The 10,166-nt window shown below is 33.5% G+C and overlaps 1 protein-coding gene across 1 annotated transcript; it reads right to left on the bottom strand.

The window, feature by feature from the left end:
• Positions 1–10,012, bottom strand: LOC134240883 (2-methoxy-6-polyprenyl-1,4-benzoquinol methylase, mitochondrial-like). The gene is made up of 7 exons (XM_062722989.1): positions 9,814–10,012; positions 8,329–8,478; positions 7,430–7,687; positions 6,538–6,644; positions 6,010–6,098; positions 2,648–2,759; positions 1–366 (listed from the first exon to the last, which is right to left on the bottom strand). Exons 1-7 carry the CDS (start codon positions 9,995–9,997, stop codon positions 256–258), a joined length of 1,011 nt encoding a protein of 336 aa, XP_062578973.1. The 5' UTR covers positions 9,998–10,012; the 3' UTR covers positions 1–255.
• Between the last annotated feature and the right edge of the window lie 154 nt (positions 10,013–10,166).

Raw genomic sequence — 10,166 nt, 5'->3', positions numbered from 1 at the left:
TGATAATTCAAAAAACATTATTCTATAAAAAAAAGAAACAACATGAGTATACAAATAAACACAAATACACAAAATACACAAATTCATGCAGCTACCCATGACAAGAAAACACTCAGGTGTAATAAATGCACATGTATATACCCCAGTGTGGATATCAGGAATAGGAAAACTAACATGACTTCCTATTTTTGAGTCATGTTCAGCATCGATTACATACAGACATATTTTGTAAGTGATTAATGTAGACAATTAAATTTAACTTTTCATCAATTTATATCCAGAGTGAACAGCAGATACACCAAATGTTAAATTTTCATATGACACAATCCCAAATCCTGCATGTTGAAGCATTGCTGCAAATCTTCTCTGAAAAGAAAAAGAAAAGGTACAATGCAACATGCAATGTTTTTAGCTCTACTGGTCAGAGACCAGAAGAGCTTATGCGATAGTAATGCGTCCGGCGTCCGTCCGTCTGTCTGTAAACAATTTTTCAAAATGCTACTCCTCCTACAGTTTTGGTCTAATTTCAATATAACTTGGCACACAAGTAGACTACACTAAGATACATAATTCTGTGTATCGGTTTTTGATTTCGATGAACGGTGTTGCTGTGGTTACTAAAAATAGAAATTTCTGTGAAATTCTTTCAAAATGCTACTCCTCCTACAGTTTTGATCTGATTTCAGTATAACTTGGCAAACAAGTAGACTACACTAAGATACATAAATCTTTGTACCAGTTTTTGATTTCGATGAACGGTGTTGCCGTGGTTACTAAAAATGGAAATTTCTGTGAAATTCTTTCAAAATGCTACTCCTCCTACAGTTTTGGTCTGATTTCAGTATAACTTGGCACACAAGTAGAATACACTAAGATACATAATTCTCTTTATCAGTTTTTTGATTTTGATAATCGGTGTTGCCGTGGTTACTAAAAATATGAATTTCTGTGAAATTCTTTCAAAATGCTACTCCTCCTACAGTTTTGGTCTGATTTCAGTATAACTTGGCACACAAGTAGAATACACTAAGATACATAATTCTGTATATCGGTTTTTGATTTCGATGAACAGTGTTGCCGTGGTTACTAAAAATAGAAATTTCTGTGAAATTGTTTCAAAATGCTACTCCTCCTACAGTTTTGGTCTGATTTCAGTATAACTTGGCACACAAGTAGAATACACTAAGATATATAATTCTGTGTATCGATTTTTGATTTTGATGAACGGTGTTGCCGTGGTTACTAAAAATAGAGATATCTGTAAAATTGTTTCAAAATGCTACTCCTCCTACAGTTTTGGTCTGATTTCAGTATAACTTGGCACACAAGTAGAATACACTAAGATACATAAATCTGTGTATCGGTTTTTGATTTTGATGAACGGTGTTGCTGTGGTTACTAAAAAAAGAAATATCTGTAAAATTGTTTCAAAATGCTACTCCTCCTACAGTTTTGGTCTGATTTCAATATAACTTGGCACACAAGTAGAATACAGTAAGATACATAATTCTGTTTATCGAATTTTAATTTTGATGAACGGTGTTGCAGTGGTTACTAAAAATAGAAATGTCTGTAAAATTGTTTCAAAATGCTACTCCTCCTACAGTTTTGGTCTGATTTCAGTATAACTTGGCACACAAGTAGACTACACTAAGAACATAAAGAGACTTTATCAACGATCATTATTCTATTTATTGCTGTTGTAAAGTTTCAAATCCCAGCTGCTTAAGTACTTTTCTCTTCCTTTGCTATAAGTTCAAACCAGTAGAGCTTCAGTCTCGACAGAGACTTCTGGTTTTTCTTACAGTTGTAAACCAGTCTTCAGTTATTCACTTTTTATGGCCATGGAGTGAACTTACCAAAATGACAATTGGCTCGAGTATTTTTCTTATGAAGTATTCTATCATTAGAAAGTTATAATATGGACCTTGAACTTGCCAAATGACCTTGGTATGAGATCATGAAACATCAGAACAATGGTTTATGTATTGTGACAAGACCTTTCTTTGGGTACCACCAAATTTGACCTGTTGACCTTAAACTTGGAGTTTGACAGACTTTTAATGAAAAAAAAATACCACACTTTAACCCTAGCCATAACTTTTGAACAGTTTGAGTACGGCTTTCATACTAAGTTCACATGTGTATTTACTATAACAAGATCTTTCAGCTGGTATAAATGTTTTTGACTTTTGACCTTGACCTAAGAGTTTGACCCACTTTTTAAACTTTAACATTGGTAATAATTTTGAACAGTTAGAACTAGGGCTTTCATATTTCATTGTTGTATTCTTTGTAACAAGACTTTTCTTAGGGTACCAACACTTTTAACCTTTTGACCTTGACATTTGGAGTTTGACATGCATTTAGGAGATAACAACCCTCGCCATAAGTTACGGGGACATCAGTGTTTCACAAACACATCTTGTTAATTTTACTTTCATGTGAAATGCTATAGCAATAATTATATAAGTAATGATATAATACATGTACTGAAACAGAAAATTTGAGAAAATATTAACTTTAAATCTGACTATTGGCACCTTTAAATGTTGTGGATGGATTTCATACTCATGATACTGATACTGAAAAAAGTTGTCATGAATGAAGTTACTATTACAGAAAGGTTTCTCTCAGTTAAACATACCTGATTAGGGAACTGTCTTATACTTTCTACAAGATACTGATAAGATTTCCAGTCCTTAGCCAGCACCTGTCCCATTACTGGTATCACTTCAAATGAATAGGAATCGTATAACCTGAAATCAGGATTCACTTGAAATCAACATGATTTAAGGTAAGAAACACTTATGCATGCTTGCTTTAACTTATTAATAAAACTTTGAATTTTCAATTTGTCCAACCCAATAGCAGAATGCTCATGGGCCACAATGCTCACCTAAGCCAATGGCAGGTCTGTTTCACTCGTGTTGTTAAAATATTAAATATACATTTTTTCCCTATAAACATGTACTCCAATGTATACCATTGCTTCTCAACTATGTTTAATCTATATTGTTTCCCCCTCTCAGGGTCATAAATTTAATGATTTGAATCTACCTCCCTGATGACATTTCTCCAAACATATAACAACTAATTATCAAAGCTAAAGCTGTTCTTAAAGAGAATTTTTGTTAAAGATTGTTTCTTTGTATTCCAATGTAAAACTTCCTATCATTGCCACTCCATTTTTCTGAGGGAAAAGATTTTGAAACAAGAGGCCCACGGGCCTTATAGGTTCACCTGAGTAACATGTAACAACTTTCCAACAACTGAATTTGGTTTGACTATTTTAAACCAAATGCCTTGAAATTCACAATTTTGAAAGAGGCACCATTGTTTATCATAACTATACATTTAGCATGCTTAATTTGGTTACTTAATACCCAAAGGGAGATCAGAGTAACAGAGAGAAAATGCATTTCCACTTTATAACCACCAGTTGTGCACACCAACCCAAAGGAACCACTGACCCTGGGGCCACATATTTTAAAATTTTAGAAATGTTATAAATTTAATTTCATCAGAAATGGGTGATTAATATTAAAGAACGGATTTCAAAGTATTACTTTATTTTCAGACTATGTAATCCCCCCCCACCCATCCCCGCAATACCCCTAACGCAGGGGCCCTGAAATTAACCATTTTGGAAGAGGCATCTTTCTTCATCATATATTATATATATATACTTAAATCATTGGCATTATACCAAGGAGCAAAGGAAAATATTTCCAAAGAATTCATGCATTTTCACAATATAATCATTATAGAGCCCCACCCTAACACCAGAACCCCTGACCCAGGGGTCATGAAATTCACAAATTGGGAAGAAGCATCCTTCCTCATCATAACTATGTACATAATTCAGTGGTTTTATACCCAGGAGCATAGGAGAAGATTTTTAAAGAATTTATGCATTTTCACTATATAATCAACAGAGCCCCGCCCTAACACCAGAACCTCTGACCCTAGGGCCATGAAATTCATAATTTTTGAAGAAGAGGACTTATTTAATATAACCATGTACTTGGTTAGTCTATTTCATACCCAGAAGAAGAGAAGAAGATTTTTTTAAAGAATTAATGTATTTTCACTATATAAACAATTAAAGAGCCCCGCCCTAACACAAGAACCCCTCACCCATGAGCTATGAAATTCACAATTTTAGAAGAGGCATTCTCGGTCATAATAACTATGTACTTAGTTTGTTTGTTTTATACCCAGGAGCAGAGAAGAAGATTTTTAAAGAATTAATGCATTTTCACTATATAACCAATAGAGCCCTGCCCTAACACCAGAACCCCTGACCCAGGGGCCATAAAATTCACAATTTTGGAAGAGGCAATCTTATTCAACATAGTACTTAGTTAGCTTATTTAATGCCCAGGAGCAGAGAAGAAGATTTTCAAAGTAATAATGCATTTTCACTATATAACCTGTTTAGCCCCGCCCTAGCACTAGAACCCCTGACCCTGGGGCCATGAATTTCACAATTATGGTAGAGGACTGATTACAATCATACCAACAGTTTGACTGCTTGATGTCCCAGAGTAAAGAAGAAGATTTTTAAAGATTGCACTAATTTTAGTGGTTTTTGCCCCACCCCCCAGGCCCCAAGGGGGCAGGGACCATGAAATTCAAAATTTTTGTTTCCCTTCACCCATAGATGCTATATGCCAAATTTGGTTGAAATTGATTCAGTGGTTTCAGAGAAGAAGCTAAAAATCTTCAAATGTTAACGCACGACGAACGACGACGGACGAAAACAGATAGCAATAGGTCACCTGAGTTTACTCAGGGACCTAAAAATTGAATCTACCTTTAAACTAAAAGTTTCAAGTTTTCTGACTTGATGGTTCTTGAAGAGATTTTTAAATGCTGTAACCAAATTATCTTATATTTAAATATCTCCCTTTTAACGAGGCCGAGTCTAATTCGAGTGCGCATGACTTTAATTTCATGCAGTCATTTGAGCAACAGTACATGTACACCTTTGCCAAGTATTTTGATTTAAATACAAAAGAAACATTTTCTGTAACCCCTGCTGGTCTGAAAAGTTGATTTTACGACAATAATTAGGGAAAAATGCTGAAATGGCTCTAATGACGTCAACAATTTCCGATTTTGTAACCAATGCATGACGCTGAAGAATGACGCATGACTCGCTTGTATGTTCAAGATGTCCATGGTTATTATACTAAAAACTGATGAAATAACATCCAGTGAAACATACTAGCAATCTAAACATTGCTATTTTTTACCGAAAAAATCATATGCACCGATAATTCATATGCATATGGTATAAGTATTTATACCGTAACATGGCAATTTTAGAGGTATTGGGCTTCGAAAAAATAAACTTAAAATTCCTCGACTAATCTAGATGGTCAATTTTTTTTAAATTCCCAGTTTGGTGACATTTTACTATAACTTTCATCTACTTGAATGAAAAAGAAATCGCTTGGGCAAAAATACAAAAAATATGGGAAAAATGTGTTAATTTGGCACTCTTCCAACTAATTCCCATACGGTCCAATAGTAAAATTTGACAACTTCTGAGATGATTCCCTAAGAAACTGGGATGGTAAACATTCAATTTTTAAATCTTAAAACAATAAATATAACAGTAAAAATTAATTTTCAAAAAATTATCAAAATCCCTCGGGCAGAAATAATTAGACTCGGCCTTGTTAAGAGATGCTGTGGTTCTCTGTCTGGACACATTTGAATCCCCTTCAAACAAGCACTCTTTGTGGCATGTTTGGTTAAAAATCATGCAATGGTCTTTGAGAGAATAAGACAATTTACAGAGAGGTGGATGCTGAACAAAATGTGATCAGAAATTCTATTATTGAGCAATTTGAGCTCTCAGCTCAGCAATATCTACAATACACTCTGCAATAAATTTATATCCTGATTTACCATGATAAATATTTGTAAACCTATTATTTCATGTATATGTAATTTAGTATTCTTTGCTTTTAGAATATGAAAATTTTGTATACATACCTTCGTAAAATTAAATTATTAACTTGACTAAATTCCAAACACATAAATCGTCCTCCGGGTTTCAGTACCCTATATGCCTCTGTTAGAACCTAAGGTTTAAAATCAAACAGTTGTTCAGTCTAAGTAACGAGGTCCAAAGCCTTCAATAGATTCATGATTCTTTGCGTAGTCTGTTTTCCATGTTATATTGTAATCTGACCAAATTTGTATGAGGAGTAGTATTTTGAAAATATTTCACAGAAATTTCTACATTTAGAAACCATGGCAACATTGCTCATTGAAATCAAAAAATGGTAAACAGAATTACACATGTATGTATCTTTGTGTTGTTAACTTGTGTGCCAAGTTATTTTGAAATTCCAAAAACTGTAGGAGGAATAGAATTTTGAAAGTATTTTACAGAAATTTATGTTTTTAGTAACCATGGCAACACTGTTCCTCAAAATGAAAAAACAATAAATAGAATTAAGTATCTTAGTGTACTGTCTACTTGTTGTCTCTGACCATTAAAGCTAAAAATGCCCTTACTTTGTCAATGTGGGTACAGTTGCGGATTCCATATGCTATTGAATACGCGTCAAAAGTATTGTCTTCAAAAGGTAAACTCTCTGCATTTCCTTGAACCCAAGAAATACCTATTCATAATTTATAATGAAACAAAAATTCAGGTAATGCTTACAAGAAAGAAAATAAAATTTGTTGCAGCAAGTAAAACATATTATAGCAATATAAGTTGCATTTTTGGAAATTTTATTTTGCTGTAAAAATGTGTTATTATGATAAATTTGAATGTACATGTAACTTAAACCTTTATGATCAACTAGACTAAATTTAAGCAGAACAAAGACTTCTGTATACAATCCAATATACGTTTTTATATAAGAAATCGTTATTGTACAGGACGACAATAATGCAATTTTGATTCAATCAAAGCTTATAAAAATTGTTCTTCCATCGCAAATATGAAAGACACAAGTTTATAACGTTATTTTTTCTGTCATTGGAAATAATTATTTACAATTTTACAACAAAAAATTCCGACATCAAAGTTGCAGCTCATACTACTTTAAAGTGACCACCCCTCCCCCCAAAAAGAGAAATACATGTACAGTAAAACATGCTTAAAGCAACAGGCTTTTTATATAATTAATTTACGTTTACAGCAAAGTGATTTATATTTCCTGTGCCTCTAAAATATATTGTGATCTTAACAGATATAACAAATTACATTTGAAACAAAGAAAAATTGTTCCTGATTAGTTCCTGGGACTTCATTACAAGCATGCATTACTGTAAATAGGATGATCTACTTCAGTGATGTAGTAAATAGGTAGTTACTGAAGTATACCAAATGTTCACAATGTTTGATGCTGAGAGCATTAAAAAAAATTATGATGCTTGCAAAGATTGTAATGTTTACCAGACGTGATTCCTGCCTCTTCAGCCCGAGCTTTGCCGACATTAAGCATTTCTTGGTTGATATCACACACTGTCACATGAGATGTGTCCTCTTTATAATCTGATAAATCTACAATGTGTTCATCCTCCTCAGCAAAATCACTGGGAATGGAAAAAGCTCCTGCATTTATACTTGTAGGAATGGTAAAATTTTCATCTGTCACCACTGGTTTTTCATTTTGGGACTGTATGTACTTGAGAAATCGAAATGCAATATCACCTACAAAATTTTTGTTGTAGAAATAGTTCCAGATTATTTGAAATACATGTAAATGAATATGAAACTGATGAGATTTAAAATATTTTGATGCATGTAACAAAGGCCCATGTGAGAATAACAATGTTTACTTGAGTCACATTGGCCTGCTGTTCCATGAGCAAAACAAAACAAGCATAATACTTGAAGAAAAACATGCATATTGCAAGTTTGCTATATATAGTTAAAGGAATTCGTTATATGGATATAACAAATCATGGACATAGCGAATCAAATTCACAGGTCCCTAGGACTTCGCTATAACCGAGTTTCACTGTATAAAGTAAAATTAAGATATTTGCCTTTTCTTTATTATCTCCCCTTGGAAAAAGCTGCAGGAGTAAAATTTCTTTTATAAAATTTACTCATCTTAACCAAAGGATAAAACTAAAAGCCAGATGACTAAAAATGAACTTTGTTCAGAAAAGCCCACATGAACCTTTACTTCCGTTGAGCTAATAACATAGACAAAAAGGAATTTAAAATTAATTTTAAAAAAATACCTTAGCTATATGTTGCTTTAGTCCCCAGTTAAGCTATGCTTTTTCTTTAATACTTTACATGATAAACAAATACACACTATTTTTAAGAATCACAATCCATACCTGTCCCTCCAGCAACATCTAATAACTTGGTCCCTGCCACAGGAGCCATTCTGTTTATGAAGTGATCCTTCCATAGTCTGTGTATACCGAAGCTCATAGAATCATTCATTAAGTCATACTTGCTGGCAACATTCTTAAAAACTTTGTACACTGCAATGAAGTAAATATTTTACAATTTCAATTTCTTTATAAGTCAACATGGTCACAAATGGGATCTATTGCTATACTGGGTATTTATTTTTCTCTGTCATCATGCACAATGTGTTGACTTTCTTCCATTGACTTTTGAACATTTTTAGATTCTTCTCTAAAACTGATATTAGCCAATATTTGTAAATAGCATTTACAAGCTAAGAAAAGGATCAAAATACGGTATTGTGAATTTCATGGTCTCTGCCCTCCTGAGGGATGGGACCAAAACCATCAAAATTAATGCATGCAGTCTTAAAAAACTGGAACAACTTTACTTTACCGGTTCCCAGAAAAAGTGCTAAAATGAAGTGTCACTAAAGGTGACTTCAGTATATATAAGATCACGTGAGCGATCAAAAAAAATAAAAAATACGAAGTTTTTGGCCTTTTTGACCCCAAAAGTTTAGTTTAAAACTTTTAACCTCGTTCTCTGAAAAGATTAATAAATATTGTTTATTCACGGAAAAATTGATAAAGAATAATTCTCACTGAATGAAGTGCATGCGGTGCATGCTTACTGTCCTTTCTTTCAGACTTAGCCATTCTTCATGTAAACAAACCAATGAAATGCTGTTGAAGCTGAATTATGATCTTGCAAAAATTACAGAAGCAACTGAATTTCCTAAATTATCTAAAAGAACGAATCACTAACCCTAATATCTCGGATGGTATGCAAGGAATAAGATGTTTAAACGAAATCTCATGGGCAGATGCTAGACTATCCCTAATCTGTCGAATAATGTGCGAGGACTAACCCTTAATTATCTCTCGGATGGATGCGAGACTAACCCTAATCAGTCGAATACTTGTGCAAGGACTAATCCTAATCTCTCAGGTGGGTACGAGACTAACCCTAATCAGTCGAATAGTGTGCAAGTTTAACCCTTATCAGTTGAGTGACGTAAATGTTATGTAATAGTCTAATAGACTATTACATAACATTTACGTCACTCAACTGTAAATGAGTGCGAGGATCTTGAGGATCTGGGGACCGGTTAAGTAAAGTCTACCCAAAAACTTTTCTTTTTCACTTATGGACATCAAGTTTTTGGCATGATTATGAGAATTGGATAGACTTTACTTTACTGGTCCACAGATTCTCAAGATCCTGCTAAGAATTATTGAACCCTTTACCAAAATTAAATGAATATATGGATCCAGTGAATATACATATTTTCAATGGGTACATGAGTAGCACTGTAGCTCTCCGGTCTGTCAATATTTTTTTTTCAGAGAGCTTATACAGTTCTGCAGCTAGGCAATGTTATAATTATACCCTCCCTTTCTACTTGCCTCTTTCTTCCTTCTCATCTTCTGCGACACTTTGAAATCCAAAATGTGTCTTTTTAGCTTCTCCATGTGTTTTATTTTCTTTTTGTGTAGATGAATTCGTTGACAATAGTCTGTAAACTATACAGCTGATAGGCTTTCCTCTTCGGCTGTAAAACAACCAGGGCAATGTCATGGGGGCTGCCATCTTCAATGGGGTAGTTATTATTTTCAAATGATCCGTGGAGAAAGAATATCTATTTAACAGCATCTTGATGATTTATACACTTGAAAGTAAAACATATGGAAAAAAATTATTTGTATTAAATAAATGATGCATAAAAGGTTTTAAAGACAACGCCCTTAAAACTAAATGA

The sequence above is a fragment of the Saccostrea cucullata genome, unplaced genomic scaffold, assembly GCF_032062105.1.
Source record: "Saccostrea cucullata isolate Sc308-1 unplaced genomic scaffold, CSIRO_AGI_Scuc_v1 ctg247, whole genome shotgun sequence".
NCBI lineage: Eukaryota > Metazoa > Mollusca > Bivalvia > Ostreida > Ostreidae > Saccostrea > Saccostrea cuccullata.
Note: the sequence above shows the minus strand (reverse complement) of the source record. Positions and strands in the feature narration are given on the sequence as shown.

Coding starts and splice junctions, on each gene's coding strand:
- LOC134240883 (XM_062722989.1), bottom strand. CDS start 9,997: ATGGCAGCCCCCATGACATTGCCCTGGTTGTTTTACAGCCGAAGAGGA. Junction 8,479..9,813: donor AGATGAGAAGGAAGAAAGAG/GCAAGTAGAAAG, acceptor ACTTCATTGCAG/TGTACAAAGTTTTTAAGAAT. Junction 6,099..6,537: donor ACTGTACCCACATTGACAAA/GTAAGGGCATTT, acceptor TTTAAACCTTAG/GTTCTAACAGAGGCATATAG.